Source organism: Lissotriton helveticus, chromosome 5_1, assembly GCF_964261635.1.
Source record: "Lissotriton helveticus chromosome 5_1, aLisHel1.1, whole genome shotgun sequence".
Lineage (NCBI taxonomy): Eukaryota > Metazoa > Chordata > Amphibia > Caudata > Salamandridae > Lissotriton > Lissotriton helveticus.
This window is the reverse complement of record NC_136065.1, coordinates 1,797,847,201-1,797,874,784: the sequence shown is the minus strand read 5'-3', so window position 1 is coordinate 1,797,874,784 and position 27,584 is coordinate 1,797,847,201. Positions and strand designations below refer to the sequence as shown.

At 48.8% G+C, this 27,584-nt stretch overlaps 1 protein-coding gene across 2 annotated transcripts in view; it reads right to left on the bottom strand.

Moving 5' to 3' along the window:
- Positions 1–27,584, bottom strand: part of PSMD11 (proteasome 26S subunit, non-ATPase 11) — a 473,607-nt gene that overhangs the window by 101,342 nt on the left and 344,681 nt on the right. Inside the window, exons 11-12 of one of the 2 annotated variants that reach the window (XR_013594972.1) lie at positions 7,523–8,683; positions 6,714–7,247 (exon numbers count right to left, since the gene is read on the bottom strand). Coding sequence is in view for 1 of the 2 variants with exons in the window: in XM_078645110.1 (XP_078501236.1) it covers positions 8,648–8,683 (36 nt within the window). In the remaining variant the exon portion in view is untranslated. Of the gene's footprint in view, positions 1–6,713; positions 7,248–7,522; positions 8,684–27,584 lie in introns of those variants that run through there. The other variant, XM_078645110.1, reaches the window with a different exon arrangement.

Genomic DNA, 27,584 nt, shown 5'->3' with positions numbered 1-27,584 from the left:
GTGGTTTGCATTTGTACAGAGGTTCAAATGGGGGACCCATGAGTCTGGTAAGAATATTTAAAATCGATACTGGAGAGGGTGGAGCTCTGGGTGGAATTATTCTTTTAAGTCCTTCCATAACTGCTTTGATAGCGGGTACTCTAAACAAGGATAAGGGTGCTATTGCAGCGAGATGTAGTCTTATGGATGTATATGCTAGGTTAACATTGTTGTAGGTGTAAGAGATAACATGTTTTGAATAGAAGCATCTGGTGGATTGATTTAATTTGTACAGTAAATTACAAATCGTTTCCACTTTGCGGTGTAACATGCTCTGGTGGTAGGACATCTAGCTTCCACAATGATGTTCATGCAGTCTGGCGGGAGATTGAGATAGCCAAACTAAGACCTCAGGTCCCAGATCGCAAGGTTGAGTTGATTTGGATCTGGATGTCTTGTCTCTTTATGGGTCTGAGTGAGAAGCTTGGGTGACAGGTGTAGCCTTTGATGAGGAACTACTGATAGTTCCAAGAAGGTTGTGAACCATGGTTGTCAGCCCATGTTCGAGCAGACAGGATCATTGTGAGGGGATGCTGTTCAGCTTCCGAACCACTAACGGAATTAGTGGGAGAGGCGCAAAAGCGTAAGCAAGTTTGCCTATCCAGTTCATCCATAGCGCATTGCCTTTGGACAATGAGTGTTGATACCTGGATGCGAAGCTTGGGCATTTTGCGTTTTGATGTGTGGTGAACAGATCTATTACTGGGTGGCCCCACATGTGAAAGAATGAACGAAGAACTTGGGGATGAAGTTCTCATTCATGGATCTGCTGTGTTTGACAACTGAGCAAATCTGCAATCTGATTGTGTACCCTCAGGAGGTGTTCTGCAAGGAGATATATGTTTTGCGGAATGGCCCATCTTCATATGCTTTGAGCTAGGTGTGAAAGCTGTAGAGACTGTGTCCCCTCCCTGTTTCTGTATGTAGAACATTGCTGTCATGTGGTCTGTACGGACCAGGACAGTTTTGCCTATCAGATGGAGTTGCACACATCTGCTGTGTGACTTGGCTTTTATGAGCCAGTCGTCCAGATAAGGGAACACGTGAATGTGTTGTCTTCGTAAGTGAGCCGCCACTACTGCGAGGCACTTGGTGAAGACTCTGGGTGCTGTAGTCACCCCGAACGGAAGGACTCTGAATTGGTAGTGTTGAACGTTCACCAGGAACATGACATTTTCTGTGAGCGGGGTGAATGGGAATATGAAAGTAGGCTTCCTTTAGATTTAGAGTGAAGAGAGTCACCCTGTTGAAGCAGTGGGAGCACCTGTTGGAGAGTGACCATGTGGAAGTGGTCTGACTGAATGTAGAGGTTTAACGGTCTGAGGTCCAGTATTGGTGTGAGAGAGCTGTTCTTTTTTGGGATTAGAAAGTAGAGGGAGTAAACCCCTGTGCCTTGATGAGGTAAGGGGACTGGTTCTATTGCATGTTTTTGTAATAGAGAGAGAACTTCTTGTTTCAGAAGAGTGAGATGTTTCGGGGACATTGGACGTTGTCTGGGAGGGATATTTGGGGGAGTGGAGGTGAGTTCCAGGCAATAACCATACTGGATCATTTGTCTTACCCACTTGTCTGTTCTGATAGAATTCCAGATAGGTAGGAACTGTGAGATGTGTCCCCCAACAGGAGTGGGATGATTGGGGGGAAGTGAAGGAAAGTCACTGCTTGGTGGTAGGGGAGTTGCGGGTATTGTTACAGTGACCTCTTCCCTTACCATTGTTGCCTCTGTACCCCCCACGAAAGTAAACTCTGAAGGAATTGTTTTGATTGGGGCTTTTATAGGGATGCTCCGAGCCAATAGTTTTGGAGCAAGGAGTGACGCAATGAACCTTTAGGGGAAGGTAATTGCAAGGTCCCCCATGGACTTGGCAGTGTTAGTTTCCTTTTTCATCTTCTCTAAAGACGTATAGACTGAAGGCCCAAAAAGATGCTCTTGGTCAAAGGGCTGATTAAGCATAGTGGACTGCACTTCCTGCTTGAACCCAGAGCCAAGCCTGCCTGCGTAGCAAAATGCTGGTATTAATAGCACGAGATACCGTATCAGCCGCATCAAGTGCACATTTGATAGATGTATTTGTTATTAATTATCCCTCCTGTAAAAGGTCATTAGCTTTGTCTTCATATTGGTCAAGTAGATGTTGCATAAGCTTTTCAAGCTTTCATATCTGGCCAACAAAGCTTGGGCATTGGCAATCCGCAATGATTTGCAGCCTGTGACACAATACGTTTTCCAGATGAGTCTATGAGTTTGGATTCCTTATTAGGAGGAGGGGTGTCGCCTGTGCCTTGTGAATTTGCCCTCTTGCATTAAACACCAAAAGAGAATCTAAATTTGGGAGCTGCCTTTTATTTTTTGTCTACCCTGGTGTTACGAATCCTGGCACTGACGGGGACTTAAAAAACTTCTGGTTTATGTTTTAGCATGCCTTTTAACATTAGCAGGGTGTGTGTGGACTTGTGTGGGTGCAAATGTTTCCAATAAAACGTCTTTCTCCAAAGGAAGAGAGTGTAACTGTACCCCGTGGTACTGAGCAGCTCTAATAATTAGTTGCGCAAACCCAATATTGTCATCTGGTGGTGATGGACTAGAGGGATAGAGGTCCGGGTCGTTGTGTGGGTCAGGATCTATGTTGTAATCATCTTAAGGATCTATATTGGGTGGATGGTATGTGCGTCATCATCCCTATCTGGATCCCCATCCCCATCAGTATAATCATCTTCATCATCCTGTGGTTGAGGTGAAAATGTATGTTGTGGGGAGTGTACTGGAGAAATGAGCAGATTTGGATCAGTTGGAGAAGGAGAGAGAGGGGGCAGTATTAGTGCCCATCTCCTTCAGCTTCATGGGTATTTCAAAGTCTTCTGAAGTGTCCAATTTTCTCTTTATAGGAGGCTTGGCAACAACTATGCCAGTTTCTAGGTCAATGTAGAGTTTTTTGCTTTGGATCCAACAAAATCTGGTAGAGGCTGTTGTATGGGTACAATGTCCTTTTTCAGTGCTGAATATTTACGGTCAGAATGTTGTTAATGGTGTCTCTGAAGCTTTCTGTGGGGTCTTGACTCATCTTTTGGTACAGGAGTTTGTGGCTCCGGAGATTTTTTCGGCTCCTCCAAAGATTTTTTCGGGTCCGAATGCTTGTCTTGTTTGTGTCGACAAGGAGGGCTTCGGCGGCGAGGTTGTTTTCGGTGCAGACGAAGAAGGGTGTGGAACCTCTTTGGTTTTGGACTTTGGTGCCGAAGGTAATTTTTCTGCAGCGTAATGTGATTGGCTCGATCCAGAGCCAGAAACCTTTTCTTTTGGTTTCATAGCCGGGCCAGAGGACGGGGCGTCTGAAATGTGTTGCCGGTGTCGACCTGAGGACGAAGGTATTACCAGAGCCTTAGGTTTGGTTTTGGTTGGTGTGAGAAAGTGCCATCTTTCTTGCATTGGTATGCCCCCACTTTTTTTCTGAACTGCTGATGTGCTTAGACTGAGTGTGCCCTGTGTTCCTTCCCTAAAAACTATGCTGAAACAAAATACCCAATTGGCATCTCTGGCCCCCTGTCAGCCCCTAGTAAACGGTATCCTAGGTACCCAGGGCATGGTGGCCAGAGAAGATCCCTGAGGGCGCAGCACTGATTGTGCCACCCTCAGAGGCCCTGTACCCTGGTACCCACACCCTGCCTTTGCAGGCTGAGTGCCTAAGTACATAACTAAAACAAAAGTCGACATGGCACACATCCCTGTGTGCCATACCCACAGAACCCACTGCCCTGGCATACCTCAGTTACCCCTCTAGCTGGGTGCCCTATGCCAGAGGTGAGGGCACGGGGGCATGAGCCCTGTGCCCCTACAGTCCCCAGGACCATTCCTGGGCACTGTAAGTGCAGTGATGCCATTTAAACGTATATGGTGCTGGGAGGTTGTCATTACGAACTCCACAGCACCATAATGGCTACACTGAAGACTGACAAGTTTGGTACCAAACTTCTCAGCACATTAAACCCGCACTGATGCCAGTATGGGATTTAATGTAACATGCACAAGAGGGTATCACAGAGATGCTCTCCATAACCCGAACCTACAATCCACGTCTGGGCTGAGTGGCTGCAGAGGCTGCCACACAGCAGACATGTTGCTGGACCCCTGGGTGGAGAGCCCCCCGCTCTCCTGGGTCTGCAACAAAGCACATCCTGGGCGAGGTGCTATGTCTCCTCCCCCAGGATGGACGGGGGAAGCTTCAAAGACATACCGCCTCTGAGAGCTTCCCCAGACCATATGCTGTACCCAACAACCAGCCCCCCACCAGTCCTACCCCCAATCTGGCGGGAAGACTGGCGGGAAAAACCACGTCACAAGGGGGGTGTGCCAACCTGTGCCAACTCCACCCCTCAGGTGAAGGAGGCGAGGTGAAGCACGACCCGGGCTCCGGCCATCTTGTAGATGGGGAGTCCTGCCCAATCCCAGCTAGGCTCCTGCCCCCCTCCCACAGGAGAGGAGCAGGCTAGGGGGTGTACTCACCCCAGGACTGCCCTTGCCCTGCAACGCCCCTAAATTTAGTATTTAGGGGCTCCCTGAACCTTCCTTCCTCAGATCCCGATATCAAAAAGAAGAAAGAAGATCAAGACGAAGACCCGCCATGCAGCTGCTAACAACAGGACAACAACTGACTTGGCCCCAGCCCTACCGGCCTGTTGATCCTGGAACCTGCTCCTGCCTAAACCCAGCGACCTCCGCGGACAGCAACCTTGGGACACCCAGAGGACCTGCCTGCCTTGACCCTCTCGACGACTGGGACTCCCATCAGCAGAGGCTCTGTTGCAACAACCCACCTGGTGCCCACCAGGAAGCTCCGGACCAGCCCACTCTACACCAGGCGAGCCCGGGCTGGGCCAACCAGAACAAAGACCACGAGGACGTCCCCCCGGCGACTGGGACCCGAAGTCCAGTGCCCACAGACCTTCCTCGACGAACCAGCCGACGCCTGCAGACTCAGAACCCCAGGGGCCACCCCAACCGCGACCAGCCGAGGGTAAGCTTTTCCGACACCCAAAGACACCCCTGCACCCGGCGCCCTACAGCCCCCTGTGCCTCCCTTTGGGGTACCTACCTGTGCTCCAACATCCCAACTTTGCTGGTCGCCCCTGGAGAGTCACCGTCCCCGAGCCTGCAGCCTTTGTTCCTTTTTCCAGATCCTTATTGGATAAAATTGAGCGCCTGACGGCTCAAAAGCACCCTGCACCCAGCCGCCCGAGTGCCGCTGGCTGTGACCTCTTTGCCCGATCCTACTTCCCCCCCCTTGCCCAGAGCAAGTGACCAGGAGCCCAGCTCCCAGAGCCGCGTGGCCTGCTAGCCAGCCGCCACCAACCGAAGGCCCCCTTTCCCTCATTGGATAACATTGGGCCTACCTACCTCTGCACCCGGACGCCCCTGCACCGCTGGGACTGAACTAACTGTACTCACCTGACCCTGGGGGACCCCTGAGTCTATGCCAGGAACCCTAACTTCACCAACCAAGTACTCACCTGGAAACCGGTAATTCATTTACCTGCCATTGGATAACATTGACCCATTTTTGACCCGAAAATTTTCTAAGTGTGAAGTTTTGAAAACTGAAAATATTCCTATAAAATCAACCAAAGTCTGAATTCGAAAATACTCACCGGTGATCAGGAGAGAAGCCAGTACTGTACCTTTCCGCCAAGTACTGAACCGCAACAGTAATCCCTAGCGGGGTTACTAGTAACCTGTATTTTCTCCATAGGAACCCATTGTCTGCTTTTCTATGAAATTTCTTCGGTCTACTTTTGAAAACTGCAAATATACTTTAAAAATCATACGACATACTGAAACGCAATTACCTACCTGTTTTGAGTTAAGCCCCCAGTGCTGGCCCTAGGAGACTAGTGCTGGGTTACAAAAGTAACGCAACCGTACTTCACCTGTAACCTGAATTTCCTCCCATTGAATAACATTGTGAGAATCACCTCGAAAAGTTTCTAAGTGTGAACTTTTAAAACAGCTTTATATTCAGGAAAAATCATCACTGTAACTAAAACGTTTTTCCTAATCTGGTTTCAGCTTAGACCCCAGGACTGATTCCAAGATCTAGTCCTGGAACTACCAAAGTAATCCATAAAGTAATCAACTGTACTTTCCTAGGAAACCCCATTAAGCTCAATGCTAGAGTGTGTTTCAGAACTGTATTGCTATTAGCTAACCTGTGATTGTGTGTACCAACTTATTGCTCCTCTGTAAAGTATTTACCTGAGAGTATTCGTAACTCAAAAAGTATATTTTTTATAACTGTAGTGCAGTTCTTGAGTGTGTGAAACCTTTTGCTGACAGTGTGTACACCAAATGCTTTGCACTGTCCTCTGGTACTGCCTTACTGCTCGACCAAGCTACCACTTTGGAAAGTACGGTCAGTTCTGACTTTAACCTCTGTTATACCTTTGGGGTTTGTGGACTCTATACACACTGTACTGCCTTATTGTCCAGTATATATAGAGCCACCTTCTCACAGTTGGGACAGGGGTCTGGGTACTCACGGACCGCTGAGCCGGAGTGAATGTCTCGTCTTTGGAGAGGTCTTCTTCATCAGTTTGTAGCTCCGGCTAGATTGGAATTACTCCTATGATGTCCGGAATCGAGCTGCTTTCACAAGACATCATGACGTCAAGCCAGAGGGTTACGTATGGTTTTCTTCGGTTTGAAAGATGAACAGGCCTCGCAGTAATGGTCTTCGTGCTCCGGAGAGGCAGAGGTAACAAACCTTGTGTAAGTCAGTGTGTGGGAACTTCGCACAACACATGGGGCATTTTTTGAAAGAAGTCCTTTCCATTGACTGCTGGTTTGGTCAGCTCGGAAAGGCCCAACGGCCGGCCTCGAAGATCGAGGTAGAGGATTTTTTTTATTTCCTGAAGATACGCGTCGAAAAACGCGAACGAGACAATACCGTCGAGTGGTGAGGGATTGCACGTCGAAGGGGATTCGAAAACGACACCGACCCGGAGCGCAGCAAATCACATCCGAACCCGATGGCGGAAAAAAACAATCTAGAGATGGAGTCGATGCCCATGCGCACTATCACCATAAGGAGGAGTCTCCTACCGTGTGACTACAAAGACTTCTTCCAAGACAAAAACAAAGTGCAAACATCAGAGCCCAACACCAGATGGCGATCTACGCACAAGTATACTATCTACAGCTCATATGCCTCGAACTCTAACTTAAAAAAAAAAGTACCCTTTACCTGTTTTAATCTACCATATGGGAAAATTAGAGACGGCTCTCCCAGCCGCCAGCCAGTGATTATGCTTATATAGATATTAAAAGGAATTGAATGCCTTGCCAGAGCAAACATTGGGCTGACCTTAATGGTGAGAGAAGACTACTCTAAACTCTAGAGAATATGCAAGATGGGGGTTGTGATCATCCTTTTTGAAACTGCTGTGTTAAATCCTGCTGGACAGATCCAAAGTGTACACATAACACTTTGAGCACAATTCTTATGTACTCACTGGCTTGACGACTTCACTTTCCTACCAAACGTCTGTCTCTGGGTTTATTGTGGGTACACTACCTGTTGCATACTGGATTTTAGAGTTACACATGAGAGGACACTAGGATTACCATAGTACACCCCCCAGCCCTCGGAGAAAGTCTTCAGCCACACTCTGCTTGGGCCCGATCTTGAACATACACTTTCAAAAAAGGCATTTTGTGCTTGTATGCAGTAAGGCAAATAGGTACTGCTGTAAAAGTGGGCTGTACTAGGAACGTTTACCCTATTGGTTAGGGAGGAGCCTGGACTCAGCCCACCCCTAGCTTGTGCCAGGCAGAAATGTGGCACAGCCAGGTACCCACTTCTCTAAACTTTCTAGATCTGCAGAAGATCACAAGATGCCTAGACCTGCTGTCTGACATGAGAAGAGCCCTGAAGGACTGGATCTACTCCATCTTGTAACCGGGAAAAAGAAGTGGACTCCATGAGCTAGTGGGCTGACCTACTGTGTGGCTATAAGGACACAAAAAGCTGCAAGAGGACTTTTGCCTACAATTCACAGCTGACTAGTGGCAACTAGAACTTGCACTGGACAATGCTGGAGGCCTCTGCCTGGCACCCTGAGACTCTAGGTATCCCATGCCCCCTAAGGTAATGAGAGGCTTAAACGTTTACTCCTGCCGTTGCTTCGCCACCATGAACAGTTTTTGAAGCCAAGTGGACCCAATGAAAAAAGTATCCAGCTCACATTTATGCAGCGTCAAATTGAATTTTAGATTCAGACCCATGAAAGGATCCAGCATCTCTAACCAAAAAAAACAAAAAAGAAAAAAGAGACAAGGTCCCTTTCTGTTTTGGGACTTTTAAAACAAGCAAAAACTTCAACCAATAGGTGGCAGGATACATGCACAGCTTATCAATCTAGAGGATCCTCACACTCAAACAGTGCTTTATGTAGGAGCTCTTTTTAGGTTGGCTTGCTATATAAATATGACACTCTGGACAATGTTACAAGTAAAATGAAATGTGGGTGTTTTCTAGAGTTGGCAATTGACTGCTTCGTAAACCATCTGGTTGGAAATGACAATGAACTGGCCCAATAACCATGTAGTGTAGATTCTTACCTTTGACAGCTTGATCAAACTTGATATGTGTTCAATCTGGAAAGAGAAACAATATAACATCAGAATGGCGAAAAGGTGTCAGTGCTTTAGTGAACCTCTAAATGACAAAATATAATAGCAGCAGAAGCCACTGGGGTGTCTGGCATATGTACAAGTGACTCAAGGAAGTGGAGGGTTTGGATATGTGACAAAACATGATGTGCGTTCTTGTATACAAAATAAATAACCCAACAGGTTCAAGTAGTAACGATCTGGAAGAATTAGCTCCTTGCCTTGGTTATATTTTCAGATTAAGATTCTTAAAATGTTCAATCCTTGACTAGACCCCAGGCACTACTGAGAAGTCGCTTCGGTGTTATAAGTTCTACATGCGCTCCAGAAAGCTGTTGCATTCAGCTTCAACCAGTATTTAAAATCTTGTTCACATGCAGCCTTTAATTTATCCAATTGCACCCTAGTAATCACTTAGTAACTAATGCTCATCCGTGAACCCTTAAAACCTTGAACTACTCCTTGGACTAAAAACAAAAAGTACAAACTTGGAACCACTTAACATTACCCTTCTATTAACTCATATGCACAAAAAAACACTAGCCTTCCCTGAACCCTAAAATCCCCGTAACTATTCTTCAATGAATCTTGAAAAACCCAGTAGTATACATTCAGTCCATTCCCCACTACACTATAAATGTTAACCTCTACTTCAGCAGAGGAATGCCTTTGTCCTTGCTCCCGTTACAGTTGCATTTAACCTATAAGGCACAACAATTTTCAATTTTTTAGCCACAACTTTTTTTCCCATTCTAGTTTTTATGCAAAGCAAAAACGCAGGTTTCTTCATCGGCAAATCTTAATGCAGATATATAATTTAAAAAAATTATTTTTTTTAAAACACTAGCACTGGCAAAGTCAATTTTACTTCCCTTTTTATATGATCAAAGCTTTAAAACACTCGGGGAGTGGCCAAGCCGCAAATGGAGTGAGACGTGTATTGATGGGTGTCTGCTCCATTGCGACCTGCTAAAGCTTGCCCACCTGTTCCGGAGCTTGGCTGTGGGTATATGACCTGGGAATAGACTCCTGGACCCTACCAGGGGCCTGCCGCCGCCTTGAAAATGGATCAAGGGCCACCCCACACTTTTTGGTGCCAGGAGGAGAGATCGTCTCGCCACCCGCAGCTGCCATCTTAGGCCTCGCGGAGGGACCTACCTCCCCTTCCTTTAACACCCAGCACCGGGCCACACCTGGCCTGGAGGGCCAACCCGACTGCGGCCTCTCCTGGGACCACTGCCAGACCGGGATCGTGACCTGCCTTAAGTGAAGACCAGCTAGGGGTTTGTCGGGCCTGACTGCAAGCCCGCTTCCCTGTGGATCCTGCTTCGCCCGCTGAGGTCATTACAGGTCAGCTAAGATAGAGAGGCCCTCTTGAGCTAATTATGTCACACACACAAAGACTGAACTCAGACCAATTTGTATAAAAAATATTAAGTTATCCTATATCTAGAACCAAGCCAAGTGCAGGTAGGTGAAATAAATGCTTTGTAAAATCGTATGCAATGATTTACAGTTGAATGCAGGTTCAAATGCAGTTGACTGAATTACAGGTAAGTCAATATTTTTAAATTACTTTTCGGTTACTTTACAGATTACCTTGTACATCACTTTTTAAATTACTTCTTCTACTCTGTGTGATATGGCTAGATATCACACTGGGGCATTTCCTAGAGAAAAGGTAAGCAGATCAGTTTTTGTACACTGCAGTTTCATATTCTCATACAAACCACCTCCACACTTAAAACAAATTCCAAGGAAAAACAGTCAATGTATTCCTATGGAGGAAAATTAATTTAACGGTTTGCAGGCACATACAAGTATGTGGAAGTTGGTATTCTGGAGCTAGAACCAGGGTTTCCCCCAGGGTCAAGGATGCATTATTCGAGCACCCTCAGCGGCACTATGGCAGCCGGTTGCAGACTGTTGAGGCCAAAAGTTATACAATGGGGGACAGGGGGCATTCGGTTTGTGGCTGCTCACGAGCAGGCCGCAAGGTTGTGGGAGGAAAGCTCCTGGGGTTAGGCTCAGGGCAAAGGGGGATCCGAGTTAGCACAAACAGTGCACCCACAGCAGAACAAGGGCACCAGGTGAAGGGTGCTGTTTTGGTGTCGGGTGCCCTGTGCTTTCAAAGGGAGTTGCCGATTTTGGCTGCAGGCTCAGTCCAGGAAGACCGGTCCCAGGATGCTTGTTTCTGGTCCAGGGAGGACCTGGCTTGGACTGTTCCCACAAGGAACAGGGTCAAGACTGAGTTGCATATGGCTGGGTCCAATCTGGGGTGTTGGAGCAAAAGAATGATGGATTAAACCTAGATCCTTGTGACTAGGGGTGAGTGTCTGCCTTGTCCAGCATTCCGTCCATCAATTCTTTCTTTTGCATATATCACCCGAAGTGGGAAGGGTATGCCCAGACATGGGTCGCGTGCTCACTACACCACTGGATTCAAGCTAGCCTAGCTGATTAAGGGTGATGCCCTGAAGCTGGTCCCAGGATGCTTGTTTCCGGTTCAGGGAGGACCTGGCTTGGCAGCTCAGGCTGAACTGTTCCCATACGGAACAGGGTCAAGACTGATTTGCATATCGTTGGGTCCAATCTGGGGTGGTGTGGTGAGCAAAAGAATGATGGATTACACCTAGATCCTTGTGACTGGGGGTGAATGTCTGCATTGTCCAGCATTCCATCCATCAATTCTTTCTTTTCCAAATATCCATGTCATTATTGGACTTGCTCTTCCTTTAAATCTGTGGGGGCTACAATACTAATGAAAGCCATGCTGCAAGGCCCCCCCCCCCGGGTAGCCCGGGACATCGAAGGTTGTCATCTAAAGAACCAAGCGCATCGTGGCACCCAACCCCTGCTTCGTGTCACGGAAGAAACTACCATTCTCGGGGGTGATTTCAGGAGGGTTATCACTGACCTGGGTCTCACTGACGCCTGGAGATATATATTCCCTCATACTCACAATTGATTATTGCTTTCTCTACCTTCCCAGGATCTGCTCCTTGGAATCAGCCAGGATATCTGTCATCTCCATATCAGATCACATCCATGTCGCTGTAACCTTCCAAGTTGCAGGAAGACACTATGCCACTCCCATCCTCTGACAGCTGCCGCCCCACGTTTTACGTGACCCGATAGATCTAGATGACATCCACCAGGAGATTGAGGCCTTTTTCACCGCGAACGCCACCACGGAATTGCAAGTGATTAATGGTATTCCTTCACTCTTGCCTGCCATCACTCTGAGGGACGACAGCGGCATTTACAGCTAGAGACCACGAGATGGTCCAAGAGAATGTACGTGACTTGTATGTACAATAGTTTCACATTTCCCTCTGAACAGAAGAGGGACGCTGAACTTCGAGCGAAACAGTTCCAGTGGTGGCTTGTACACCCCTTTTTATTGTATGTTTCACTTTTATCACTTTTTTTGCAGTGACTGGCTACTTAGGTCCTGACGAATGCCTGGTGGCAGAAACAGGTTGACCTAACACAATAGGGTATATCTATTGAATCCCTATCTGTCTCTCGTTTTAACTGTCGCTGTGACCACCAAATAAAGTTTCAGTGGACCCAGACATTTTTTTTTAGATCACACCCTTCTGCACTCTGCCCCTCATTCACGACGCCTCTACGCTCATCTTCGGAGATAAAACACCTCAGCTCCTTCCCCAGGGGAGTCATAGCCCACACTTCGGTGTGAGGAGGGAACCAAATGATGAAGCATGTCACCTAACCATGAGTGAGGGTTCTTCTGAGAAAATCTCTTATACTTTCTCCTTTTTGACGTAGCCAGTTGTACTTCTGTGTTATTGATGACTTCAAGGCAACCATTCGGGGAGTTTTCTATTACCACTGCCCGACCCCAAGAACCTCGCCTTGTTGAAACAAACCTGTCCAAAGATATTAAGGCCCTAGAGCATGTAAGATGGAGCACTCCCTATTGTCTCTTAAACAGAAATCCCTACTTTGGGGGGAGATAAAGTGGGTACCTGCTTAGGGTGCCGCCTTCGCGCCCAGGCAACAAGAGCCCATATCTCTAAAATGAAGCGGGCTGGCTGCTCCTGAATCCTGGACCACATCCGAGAGTGACAAAGTATTGATATTGTGTGATTTTTATAAGGATCTCTAAGCTGACAACCCCATGCACCAGAGGTGATTACCTAATTTCTTAGCACCTTTCCTTGGGAACCTCTTCACTCTCAGAACGCACGACTCTTAGACGAGCCAACCACTTTAGATGAACTGATAAGGGCACTAAAGCAGCTCCCAATGGGCAAAACTCCGGGACCAGGCGGCCTTACAGTCGCCTTCTATTGCATTTTTCTCCCCCAACTTCAATACCATTTTTTTTTTACAACTTTTCAACAGCTTCTCTGAAATCTCAGGCCGTATACCCACAATGCCGGAAGTAGAAGTGGTACTCATTCCAAAGCCCAGGAAGGATCCTTCACTCTGCACATCATACCGGCCTATTGCTATTCTGATCACGGATGTGAAGATCTACAAAAAGGTCCTCGCAAACCTCCTTGAAACCTATCCTCCTGGTATAATAGACCTGAACCAGGTGGCATTTATCAGACATCGCTAAGGGGCGAAAAATATACGCAGCATAGCCCATCTCATTGAAAAGGTCCAACGTAGCAACATCCCAGCCTGCCTGGTGTCCCTGAATGTGGGGAAGGCTTTTGGTCTGGTGCTTTCTACAAGTGGCCCTACACAAAATAGGCCTAGGCCCGGTCATGATCTCTAAATTGATGGCTCCTTATGTTCACCACTGCACGCTAATATGTATCAATGGCTGACTCACACCCCATTTCCATGCACAGGGGTCCCAGGCAAGGCAGTCCACTCTCTCCACTCCTTTTTGCCTTGGCAGTGGAACCTCTGGCGATCACAATATGCCAATCGCCAGACATATCCGGTATCCCCTTTGGAGGCTACAAGCAGAAGGTATCGCCAATGACCTTCTTTCCTTAATGGCCCCAGACTCCTCCATACCGTCTTTTGTTTTGCTTCTTCACTCTTTTGTAAGAACCTCAGACTTCAAAATTAATACAACCAAATCCCACGCCCTGAATCTTACCCTCATAACCTCAGAGGTGTATTGACTACAGGCCCTGGTTCCTCTACACTGGGCTGATCACTCAATACGATTTTTGGGCCTCAACCCGACTCCCTCACTGTCCTCTTGGACCCAGGCCAACTGGCCGTTGTGCAGACGTGACATACAGGAAGACATGCCGGTGGAAGAACCTCTCGCTTTCTTGGTTGGGGCGCCTCAACACGATTAAAATGTCCCTTCTTCCACAAATGCTCACCCAGATACCACAGGTAGACATCCAGAACCTCCAACGAGATCTAAATGCCTTTATATGGGGCAAAGGTCACCTGCGCTTCTCAAATAAATTACATATGCTCCCCCGAGACCGCAGAGGCCTTGCCTGTCCTAATCTTCTAGACTACTACTGGTCATGTCACCTCCACTACATATCAGAATGGGTTGTTCGCGAAAGCGAAAAATACTGGCTCCAAATGGACCGTGGGGTCTCCTGCAGGCCCCAGTGGGACCTAGCTTGGCTCCCAGGATCGCCGCGTTGCCTCAGTGAATATATAGCTACCCCTACAAAACCAGTAAGTGCCCTTTGGGACAAACTTGTGGTCTCTTAGCACGCAATCACATCTTCCCACCGGTCGTGCAACCTCACGCCTTCCTATCGTGATCGGATGGCAAATGCCGCCCAATTCAGGACCTATTTGAGGGGAAGACCTTTAAAACATTTGAACAATGTAAAAATGTATTTCATATTACAGAATCCTTGAGGTTACAATACTACCAACTTAGTCTCTGGCTGCTCGCCCCCAACTACATACAGGGAGCGACTAGATCACTAACCCCCTTCAAAGCCCAGGTCCAGGCCTTTGAGGATTCACGGTGCTCAAACTCCAGTACAAACAAGGTAATACAACACTCACACCAGATCCAACTCCACACATACCAGAAAAAATGCAAGACGGATGCTGAAGAGGAGGTCACACTAGAAAGCTGGGAACAGCTCTGGTGCGATATTCCAAAAATGTACAGAAGCATTCCCCAACACGAATCAGCCTACAAACTAATGACGCAATGGTACTACACCACCCCTGCCCGCCTCCAGAAGAGATGCCCAAACCTTTCCCAGATATGTTGGAGATGCCAAACTGCAATAGGAAATTTTATTCATATTTGGTGGACCTGCCGAGCCAGCTGATCTTCTAGAAATAAGTCCTCAGTCACATTAAGGACAGTCTGCTTTCCCATACAAGCTCTCCCCTTGGGGACCTTGCTAGGTCCACCCCCCCAAAAAAAGTTCGGAGTGGGGGATGCCCAGAATAGACATGCCCCCACTCACCCCCAAAAAATGACCAGTCTTTCTGACCCCCCAACCCGGGAGGCAGAAAGCCCACTAGCCACCAGGGGTATTTTTTTTTCTAAATTCAAGGGTGGGGGTATGCAGAATGGGTATGCCAATTAACCCCCCCCCCATAAAAAGATGCCACAGTCTTTCGGCGCACCCCCCTCCCTGGAGGCAGATGGGGCAGTAGCTCCTGATCTGCCCTCAGAGGGGGCAGAGAGCCCACAAGATTATGCTGGCTTTTTTTTTTACGTAGGGGGGGGGTGCTGCCCAGAATAGGCATCCCAATGTCCCCACCCACCCCCCAAAAAAATGGGCTTTCTGCCCCCTTGGGGGCATTTCGGGGCAATAGCCCCCGATTCCCTCCCTCCCTAGGGCAGCAGAAAGCACACTAGGCAGATACTATTTTTGGAATGTGCCTACCTGTGGATTTTGGGTCCTAGCGTAGCTGGCACCCAAGGAAACATAGCAAACCTATACATTTTTTTAAACTAGACACCCAGGGGAATCCAGGATGGAGTGACTTGTTTCTGTTACCCAGAATCCCTTGTAGAACTCAAACTTTAAAAGAAACAAAAAAACATTTTCCTCATATTTCTGTGATGGAAAGTTCTGGAATCTGCACAAATCCACATACTTCCACCTACCCTGAATTCCACAAAGTCGTCCGATAAAAATGATACCACACTTGTGGGGGGAGGTGTATTGCCAGGAACAGTAAACTGCCCAAACCGCAACATGGACACACCACATTTTTACAGTGAAAACTGACCCTTTTTTTGCAAAGTGCCTAGCTGTAGATTTTGAACCATAGCTCTGTCGGCACCTAGGGAAACCTAGCAAAGCTATACATTTTTGAAAAGCAGACACCCAGGGGAGTCCATGATGGGGTGACTGGTGTGGCTCTCACCAAGTTCTCTTACCCGGAATCCCTTGCAAACCTCAAACTTTGTCAAAAGATCCACATTTTCCTCACATTTCTGTGGTGGAAAGTTCTGGAATCTGCATAGATCCACAAAATTTCACCCACCCCGCATTTCCCAAGGTCTTCCGATAAAAATTATACCTCACTTGTGTGGGTGGGTCATATTGTGGAGACATCAATATTCCCCATCACAAAACAATCCGCTTTTGCAGTGGGAGGGGGGGACCTGAGTTTTTGGCACTGGGGTCAACGGCCATCTAGGGAATCTTACCAGACACACATTTCTAAAAACTAGACACCCTGGGGAGTCCAGTGGGGTATGGCTTGCGTGGATTCCCCAACGTTTCTCTAGCCAGAATCCCCTGCAAACCTCAAATTTAGCTGAGAAAATCACTGTTTCCACATTTTAGTGTGGGATACCTGTGCCGGCACAAATGTCCACCACCTAGCATTCCCCTTGATCTCAAAAATAATATACTTCACTTGTGGGGCTGTACAATGCAGAATCAGCTAAAAGGAAAATGCTACTTACCAGTATGCATCTGTCTTGGCATGTAGAACTGCAGAGTTACACAATGTTGCATAGATCGCCATCTAGTGTTGGGCCCGGATGTTTGCACTTGTTTTTGTCCTGAAAAGTTCTTTGGAAGTCACAAGATGGTTGACTCTTCATTTGGATCACATTGCGCATGGGCACCATCCTCAGACTGTTTATCGCCATTAGGGAAATGATGGAGCTTTGCAAGAAAAGGAAGGATGTCCATAGAAGCTGTATCTAAGATAATACTGGAACAGATAAAGGTAGCCGGGGAGGCGTGTGTAACTCTGCAGCTCTACATGCCAAAAACAGACGCATTCTGGTAAGTAGCATTTTCCGTTCAAGGCATATGAGCTGCAGATTACACACTGTTGCATAGATTATACAGCAATACCCACTCTTAGCAGCGACCACCCGTATCTGTTGCAGTAGTTTGAAATAGTGTTTGGAGTACAGCCTGGCCCACAGTAGCTTGTTGTTTAGTTTGCACATCTACACAATAGTGTTTTGTGAATGTGTGCGGTGTAGACCATGTAGCTGCTTTGCAGAGGTCATCCAAGGGAATGTTCCCTAAAAATGCCATTGAAGCCCCTATTTTTCTTGTAGAGTGGGATTTAGGAGGAACAGAGAACACGTTTAGCTTTGTGGTAGCAAATTTGTATACATTTGACAATCCATCTAGCTATACCAGATTTTGATATAGGGTTGCCCTTGTGTGGTGGTGAGAAAGACACGAAAAGTTGCTTGGTCTTACGAAAGGGTTGTGTTCGCTCAATGTAGTATAGCAATGCTCTTTTGACATCTAGGGTATGAAGAGCTCTTTCTGCGAGTGTTTGTGGCTGCGAGAAGAAAACGGGCAGTTCCACAGATTGACTGAGGTGGAAGGGAGAACTGACTTTAGGAAGGAATTTAGGATTAGTACGGAGAACGACCTTATTATGATGCATTTCCAGGAAAGGTTCTTGAATGGTTAGTGCGTGTAGTTCACTAACTCTCCGTAGTGAAGTAATATCTACTAGGAACGCAACCTTCCAAGTTAAAAATTGTAGTTCACATTTATGTAAAGGTTCGAAGGGAGGTCCCATTAGCGGTGTGAGAACAATGTTCAAATTCCACACCGGTGAAGGTGATTCTAACCAGAGAGGGATAAGCTAGCGCTGTTGAGGTGTTTATTGTGGCACCTAGGTATTGTTGTACGTGGGACGGTTGCATATGGGACTTGGTGTGGTTTATCGTGAACCCCAAGTTGTGAAGCAGTTGGATAGTGGCATGAGTGTGTTGTTCACACAGGTTGTAGGAGCTGGCTTTTATTAGCCAGTCATCTAGATATGGGAAGACGTGAATGTGCTGTCTTCTTAAGTGTGCTGCCACTACTGCGAGGCACTTGGGGAATACTCTTCGTGCTGTTGTGGCTCCGAACAGGGGTACTTTGAATTGATAGTGCACACTGTCTATTACAAATCTGAGATACTTCCTGTGAGCATTGTGAATGGGAATGTGGAAGATCCAGGAGATAGCAAGAGGACGTAACGACCGATAATTTAAGAGCTTGGGACAAGACTATACTAATGTAGATAAAGCAACTCTATTTGAGACGGAACAAAGACCCACACACCATCTTTTTTAATTTATGGGCTACGAAAACCGAGAAAGCAAAGCTCTTCACACCTAACAGAGTGAGAGAGTTTATCTAAATAATCCCACAGAAAGTGTTAGAACGTAATGGTTTTCAAATGACAAGAATTTTCCAGCCACAGAAAATGGCCCACATATTGAGAAGATAGATAAAAAGAAGAATAATCCTCGACCAAATAACAGCTCTAATAAAAGAAAAGCTCAAGGAGAAAGTAAAGGGTCAAAGGACAGAGCAAATCAAAGACAAATAAAGAAAAGAGATTCATGACGGAGTCCTGAAGAAGGCGCAAGCCGAAACACGCGTAACACAATCCGCCAGCATCTATCAAATTATTAATTGTTAGATCTTGTTACTTTAAGGGAATATAACGAACATATATTCAAAGAGATATATTATAAGAAATGTCCTAGTGAAGGTGGATTGGCTAGGGGTCTTGTTTTTATTCCCGTGCCTGTACTTCCTTTCTTGCCCAGACTTGTTTTTATTCCCCTGTGCCTAACTTGCTTTCTTGCCCAGACTTGTTTTTATTCCTCTGTGCCTGTACTTGTTTTCTTGCCTAAACTTGTTTTTCCTTCCTGTGCCCAGTTCTACCGCAGCCCCTGCCCGTTTTTCCTGCCGCTTCGTCCCTGCCCACCTGCAATCCCATTCGCCGCCCCGCCTCCCAGCTGCTCCTCCCTCCCACATCCCCTCATATGGAAGCCGCTACGCGGGCGCACCGCTGGCGCACATAAGGCAAGCCTGTCTGTACCCGTCCGTGCCTGGACCGCGCCCACGCCAGGACCCCTGGACACCACGAACGCCACGACGCCAGACACCGCTACGATGCCAGAACCATCCACGCACTCAACACCGGACGATCACAAACCTGCTTCCTGGCCGCCCCGAAGCACACCCACGGAGCTTTCACCTGCCGGAACTGCAGATTCACAAGCATCCGCCCCACCATGCTGCCGACCAGGAAAGAACCCAACCACCTCAGATGCATCCTTCTCAACACCCGCTCCGCCCGAAAACATGCCGTTGAACTCTGGGACCTACTCGACTCAACCTCCCCAGACGTCGCCTTCCTGTCACCTGGCTGAACCCCGCCTCGGCATCCGAAAGCCATAGCCGTCCTGGAAGGCTACAAGATCACCCGCAAGGACCGCACCAACAGAGCGGGAGGAGGAATCGCCATCGTCCACAGGAACACTCAGAGTCTCGACCAACATCAACGACACCCTCAGCACCGCCGAACAACTGCACTTCCAGATCCACACCGACCCCAACACCTCAGAGGAACCCTCATCTACAGACCGCCCTGACCTCGACCACAGTTCAGCGACTCCATAGCTGACTTCGTCAGCACACACGCCCTCGCCTCCATGGACTATATCCTCCTCGGGGACCTGAACTTCCACCTCGAGAACAATGACGACACCAACTCCACCACCCTGATCGACAACCTAGCCAACCTCGGACTCAGACAACTTGTCACAACACCCAACCACTCCGCCGGTCACACGCTTGACCCCATCTTCTCAGCAAGCCCCGTCTCCTTCAACTATACCACCGAACTCAACTGGACCAACCACCGCCGCATCCACTTCACCTTCAAGAAACCCACCACGCACCACCGCACCCAACAGATGCCTCACCTCTGCTGGGGCAAAGTCACCGAAGACCAGCTAACCACCACCCTCGCCCAGAGCCCACCCGCCGACCATACCGACCCGACACCGCCGCCCACAACCTCAGACAGTGGATCAACGACTGCGCCAACACCCTCGCCCCGATCAAGAAACCCTCCAACAATCATACCAACAAGAAAGCCAGCTGGTTCACTGAAGACCTCCGGGCCTCCAAGCAAACCTGCCGAAAGCTGAAGATCTGGCTCCGTGAACGAACACCGGACAGCAACGCCGCCCACAAGAATGCCACCCGCAGACACCATCGCCTCATGAGATCCGCCAAAAGGGCCTCCTTCAAAGACCGCCTAAACAACAAGGCGCACAACAGCAAAGGGCTCTTCAACATCGTGAAGGAACTCTCCAACGCCAGCTCCAACACCAACGACATCCCACCCTCGCAAGACCTGTGCGACTCGCTGGCCACCACCTTCCACCACAAGATCACAGACATCCATGACCGTGTCAACGCCACGACCGCCCCGACAACCACTGAGACCTCCGCCCCCACGACCACCAACCGCCTGCTCTACTGGACCAACATCAACGACGATGACACCATCAAGATCATGAACACCATCCACTCCGGATCTCCGTCAGATCCATGCCCACACCACATCTTCAACGAAGCCAGCACATCCATCGCACCCCATCTCCGGAAAGTCATCAACACCTCCTTCGAGACAGCAACCTTCCCGGAGAGTTGGAAGCACGCCGAGATCAACGCCTTACTCAAGAAACCCAAGGCAGACCCCAAGAACTTCCGGCCAATCGCCCTGCTCCCGTTCATGGCAAAGGTCATCGAGAAGACCGTCAACGAACAACTGACCCGCTACCTCGCGGAGAACAACATCCTGGACCCTTCCCAGTCCGGGTTCCGCAGCAACCACAGCACCGAGACTGCCCTCATCACCGCCAACGATGACATCAAGTCCCTGCTGGACAACTGAGAAACGGCGGCCCTCATCCTCCTGGACCTGTCAGCCGCCTTCGACGCGGTCTGTCACCACACACTACGAATACGCCTCCACAACGCTGGGATCCAAGAAAAGGCCCTGGACTGGACCACCTCCTTCCTCTCCGGCAGAACACAGAGCGTCCGCCTTCCCCCCCTTCCGCTCCGAAGCCACCGAGATCATCTGCGGAGTACCCCAGGGCTCATCACTCAGCCCAACCCTGTTTAACACCTACATGGCAACGCTCGCCCACGTCGCCAGTCGGCACGACCTCAACATCTTCTCCTACGCCGATGATACCCAGCTGATACTCTCCGTCACCAAGAACCCCCACGAAGGAATTAAGGCCGTTGCTGAATGGATGAGGAACAGCCGACTGAAGCTGAACTCGGACAAGTCGGAGGTCCTCATCCTCAGATTCAACCCTTCGGCCTGGGACGACTCCTGGTAGCCGACCGCACTGGGAACCGCTCCAACACCCACCGACCACGCACGCAACCTAGGGGTCATCCTCGACTCCACCCTCTTCATGACTTAACAGGTCAACGCGTCTCCTCCTCCTGCTTCAACACCCTCCGCATGATCCGTAGGATATACAAGTGGATCCCCACTGAAACGAGAAGAACAGTCACCCAGGCCCTTGTCAGCAGCAGGTTGGACAATGGAAATGCCCTCTACGCAGGAGCCTCGGCCAAAATCCTGAGACGGCTCAAACGCATCCAGAACGCCTCTGCACGCCTGATCCTCGACATCCCTCGCCGCAGCCACATCACACCCCACCTGAGAGACCTGCACTGGCTCCCGGTCAACAAGAGGATAACCTTCAAGCTCCTCACCCACGCTCACAAGGCACTCCACAACACCGGACCAACGTACCTCCACAGACGACTCAGCTTCTACACCCCCCACCCGCCAGCTCCGCTCTGCCGACCTCGCCCTCGCTACAGTCCCCTGCTTCCGAAGAGCGACCTCAGGCGGCAGATCATTCTCCCACATCGCCACCAAAACCTGGAACACCCTCCCCATCCACCTACTGCAGACCTAAGACCTGCTGCCTTCAGAAAACTCCTCAAGACATGGCTTTTCAAGCAGTAGCAGCATTCCCCACCCCAGCGCCTTGAGACCCTCACGGGTGAGTAGCGCGCTTTACAAATAATATGATTGATTGATTCTAAGAAGTGGAGGGGCTATCGGAAGAGTAGCCTCTTGTGTTGCCTCTGTAGGATGAGCAACGAAAGGAACGCCTGGGAGCTTGCGACTGCAAGGCCCCCATAGATTTAGCGGTCAGTATCTTTTTTCATCTTTTCCAGGGATACATCGACATTAGGGCCAAATAGGTTTTTGCTCATCAAATGGTTGACTGAAGATGGAATTTTGTACTTCAGGTTTGAACCCTGAAATACGTAGCCAGGCGTGCCTACGCAAAAGGACTCTGGTGTTAATTGCCCTTTAAGCAGTATCTGCGGCATCTAGGGCACAACGGATGGAGGTATTGGTGATAGTTTTACCTTCCTGTATGAGTTCATTGGCCCTATTTTTATATTTGTCTGGGAGATGCTGCATTATGGATTCTAGCTCGTCATAATGTGCTCTGTCATACCTTGCTAACAGCGCTTGAGCATTGGCGACGCGCCATATGTTTGCTGCCTGTGACGCCGTTTGTTTACCAGAGACGTTAAGGAGTTTAGACTCCTTATCTGGTGGGGGGTCCTCACCTGATGTTTGAGAATTGACCCGTTTCCCTGCATTCCCGACTACAAGGTAGTCTAGCGGTGCGGGCCCTCTAAAATAGGCTGGATCTGTAGGTGCAGCTTTGTATTTTTTCCTCAATTCGGGGGTTGAAGACTCTAGTAATGACTGCATCTTTAAATACCTCTGGTGCATGCTTAATGACTCCCTTAAGCATTGGCAGAATTGAGGTGGACCTGTGTGTGGTGTCGAAGGTGTCCATTAAGAAATCTTCCTCCACAGTGTCTGTGTGTAGGTCAACCCCATGGTATTGGGCAGCCCTATGGACAAGTAGGTTAAAACCTCTAGTGTACTCTGGGGGGGGGTGAAGGGATGCATGGAGGGATATACATCACTGTGAGGAACATAATGGACGTCAGGGGTGTTATAATCATCCCATGGGTTAGGTGACTGAGGGGGACTATTGTTACCTGATGGCTCATCTGCACCCCCACCTGTATCATCATCATCATGAGGAGGAGGAGGTGGAGGAGGAGGTGGGGGAGGAGGAGAAGGTGGAGGAGGAGGTGGAGGAGGAGGTGGAGGTGGAGGAGGAGGAGGAGGAGGAGGAGGAGGAGGAGGAGGTGGAGGAGGAGGAAGAGGAGGTGGAAGTGGAGGTGGAGGAGGAAGTGGAGGTGGAGGAGGAGGTGGAGGTGGAGGTGGAGGAGGAAGTGGAGGTGGAGGAGGAGGAGGAAGTGGAGGTGGAGGAGGAAGTGGAGGTGGAGGAGGAAGTGGAGGTGGAGGAGGAAGTGGAGGTGGAGAAGGGAACCAAGAGCCAATTGTATATTATTTTTATTTTTGGAGTTTTCTATAGCGCTGGCCAGACTCAAGGATATCGGAGCGCTTTACAGTCGGTCTGGGTGGCATAAGTGCGGAGCAGTACATCACACAATAAACAAGATACATCCAAGTTCGATTCTTAACAAAGTTGTTTGCCGCTTAAGGGGCGGTTTTGAGGTCGTGTTTTTGAGGTAGTCATAGTTCCATGGTGGGCTATTGAGGTAGAGTTCGGGAATGCACGGTTGAGGTAGAGGGTTTTTAGACGACTCTTGAATTCGGGAAAGGAAGGGGTAGTTCTGATGTCCACTGGGATGCAGTTCCAAATTTTTGGTGCGTTGCCGGCGAAAGAGCGGCTGGCGGTTTTTTGTTTCCGGGTTTTCAGGGGGATGAGTAATAGGGAGTTTGAGCTTCTGAGATTTCTGGATTGGCCCGCCTTCTTGAGTTTGGAGGCTAGATATTCCGGTTTCCCTGTGTGCAGGGCTTTGTGTGTGAGACAGGCCGTTTTGAAGTTTGCTCGCATTTCCACTGGGAGCCATTTTAGATCTTCGAGTGCGGGGGATATGTGGTCGAATTTCCTTGCTCCTGAGACCATTCTGGCTGCTGCATTGAGGGTTGTTTTTAGTGGTGCCAGGTGTGAGAGGGCTGTGCCGGTTAGGGTTGCGATTCCATAGTCCAGTCTGGATAGGACCAGTGCTTGGGTGGCTTGTTGGAGATCCCTCTGCGGGATGTGTGGCTTGATTTTGTTGAGGAGCTTCAGATTGAGGAAGGCGCTTTTTGCGGAGTTCTTGATGTGGTTTGTCATTGTAAGTTTGCGATCAAGTGTGATTCCAAGTGATTTTACTGAGTTGGTCAGGGTGCGATTTCCTTTGAGAGCGTCAATGGTTTTCACCCATTCAGTGATATGCGGGTTGTCGTCTTTGTTGGAGATGAGGAGGATCTCTGTTTTTCCTTGGTTTAGTTTGAGGTGATTCACCCCTAGCCAGTTTTGGATTTCTTTTAGGGTGTTATTGAGTCTTAGAATGTCGTTGGGGGAGGTGGTTTCTATGTAGATCTGTGTGTCGTCCGCGTATAGATGGAAGGGGATGTTGGCTTTCTTCAGTATGATGGTGAGGGGTATCATGTATATGTTGAACAGTTGAGGGGAAAGAACGGATCCTTGGGGGACCCCTCTGGTCACAGGTAGAGGGTCGGATGCGAAGGATTTTATTTTGAGTCTTTGGAAGCGGTTCTGGAAGAAGGAGTTGAACCATTTCAGGACCACGTCGTCCGCACCTACTCTTTCTTTGAGGGCTTTGATGAGGAGCTTGTGGTCAACCGTGTCAAAAGCCGCTGACAGGTCTAGGAGGATGAGTAGGCAGCATTGGTCTGAGTCAAGGGAGTTGCGGATGTCGTCTACTATGTTCAGGACTGCGGTTTCGGTGCTGTAGCCTTTTCTGAAGCCTGATTGGTTATGGTCAAGAAGATTGATGCTGTCGAGCTGGATGTTGAGTTGGCGTAATACACATTTTTCTAGGATTTTTGCTAGGATGGGAAGACTTGAGACTGGTCTGAAATTGTTTAGGTCATTTGAGTCTAGACCTGGTTTCTTCAGGAGGGGAGTAACCTGGCCAACTTTAAGGCAGTCCGGGATGATGCCAGTTTTTAGAGAGCTGTTGATGATTTTACACCACAGTGGTGCAAGGGTGAGTTTGAGGTCTTTGGCCATTTGGGCTGGGATGGGATCAAGGTTGTGAGAGGAGGGTTTGGAGGATGAGATTATATTGAGGATCTCGGTTTCATGGACGAGGTCGAAAGAGGACCATACGATAGAGGTTGGATCTCCCGAAGTGGTGACTGTTGAGGTTAGGGTGCTGTTGTCGGTCGTGGTAGGGTTGATGTCTAGTGATAGTTCGATCTTGGCTATTTTTTCATTGAAGAAGGAGACTAAGTTGTCACATAGGGTTTTGGAGGGTTGGGCGTGGACAGTGGATGGCTTGGAGGTTTGTTTTTTGATGATGTCGAAGAGTTCTCTTGGCCTGTTTTTTGCCTTGTCTAGCGCATTGCAGAAGAAGTTTGTTTTTTCATTGTTGATGTGATTCTTGTACCTTCTTCTCATTACTCCGAGTTCCTCGCGGCGGCTGAAGGAGGTTTTTTTTCTCCAATGTCGTTCTGTGGCTCTGAGGAGTCTTCTTTCCTCGTTGATGTCCTTGTTAAACCAGGTTCTCAATGGGATTTTCCTTGGTTTTTTTTGTTTTAGGGGCGCCAGTTGGTCCAGTATGGCGGACGTGGTGGTGTTGTAGTGTGAGATGAGTTCAGTGGTTGAGAGGCCTTCTGTGGAGCTTGGCAGTGAGGAGGCTATTCTTTCTTCTAGTTCCTTTGCGTTGACTTGTGCTAGATTCCTGGACCACGTGGGGGGGGCTGCGATGGGGGGGTGAGACTTGACCTGTTGAGTTAGGTGGAATAGGATTAGGTGATGGTCTGACCAATCTACCGGGAGGATGTGTTCAATAGAGATTGTATCGTCTCTGGCGATTATGGCGTCCAGGGTTGCGCCTTTGTTGTGGGTCTCTTTTAAGCAGTGTTGGGAAAGATTGTTCGAGTGAAGAAGTTCGTTTAGGGATTTTATTGTGGCATTGTTTTCCTTGTTCCAGTGCAGATTAAGATCCCCTAAAATGAGGGTGTTGGTCTGTTTGAGGGAGCAGTTGGCGATCAGGTTTGATAGTTGTTCTGTGAACATGGTGTTGTTGCCTGGGGGATGGTATATTAGGTGGCATTGTATTAGATTGTTGTCAGTGGTTTTGATGTTGGATGTAAGGCATTCGAAGGAGTTGTAGTTGAATGAGTCAAATTCTGCCACTGAGAGGTTGTTGTTGTGGATAATTGCCACACCTTCTCCTTTTTTTTGGTCCTTTCTATCTTTGTTGATGATGGAATAGCCTGGGGGGACAAGCGTATCTAGGATAGGTGGGGAGGAGTCGTCTAGCCAGGTCTCAGTTATGAATGCTATATCAATATTATGGTTGAGAATGGTCTCTGCTAGCTCAGTGGAGTGTTTGGTGGCAGACCTGCAGTTTATGAGCATACATTTGGTCTGGGGGGACTCCTTTATTCTAGGTTCGGTGGGGATGGTGATAAGGGTGATCGGGGGTCGGGGGGGTTTGCGTAGGGGATGCTCGTTTCTGAGGCTGGTGATTACCTGTATAGATGACTGGGAGGGGAGGGTGGCGGGGGTAGAGTAGGAGGCGGCCAGTTCGAGCGCCTCTTTCCAAGATATGGCTTTCGCCGTTCTTTTGGGTCTCCAGCCCTGGGACGGTGGGTGGGGGTGTGGTTTGTTGAGGGGTGGTGGGTTAGTTGGTCTGGGGGGAGGGGCGGTGAGGGGTGGTGGGTTAGTTGGTCTGGGGGGGCGGGAGTGTACGTTTGGGGGTGTGGTTTGGTGAGGGGTGGTGGATTGGTTGGTCTGGGGGGGCGGTGAGGGGTGGTGGGTAAGTTGGGCTGGGGGGGCGGGAGTGTGCGGGAGGGAGAGTTGGGATTCAGGGTGTGGGTTGTGGGGAGTCGAGAGGTTGGTGAGGATGAGATTCAGGCCTTGTATTATAGTGTTGATTTGGTTTTCGATGTGGGTGAGGCGGTCGAGGGGGACCTCCTGCGGCTGGGGGGGTTGTTCCACGGAGGTGCTGTGCTTGTGTTGGGATTTGTGGTTGGTTAGGACGTCACAGAGGGATGCGGTGTCTGCTTGGGACGCGGGCTGAGGCGGGGGGGGTAAGGTGATTAGGTTGCGCAGGGCGGTTATTCTTGAGGGAGGGTGTGGGTCCGGTCTGAACATGCATATGGATATTCCTCTTTCTAACTCGGTTCATGCCCTGTTAGCTGATCTCGAAGCGTTTCAACTGATCCAAATGGTACAATCACCAACTCATACCGGTGGACATCTAATAGATCCTGTCTTGACGAATCTTGGTATGAATATTTCAGTGCTTCCTCCCAGACCCATGGCTTGGACCGATCATCATCTGATTGAGTTTAGTATCATAACTACCTTTTCTCTTCCAAAAAATAACTCCCCAGCCAGCTTCAGGCGCTCTTGGAAAAACCTAAACTTAGAGCATTTCCATCAGTTATTGATGAAATTTCATCCTCTTCCGCCTATTGAAGTTTCTCGCGGCTATGACAGCTTCTGTGAGTGGTTAAATCACTCATTAGATTTGCTTATCCCGGCTAAATGGAGTAAGACAAGATCTAGTCCTTCTAGCCCCTGGTATGATGAGTCCTTAAAGAAGCTTAAAGG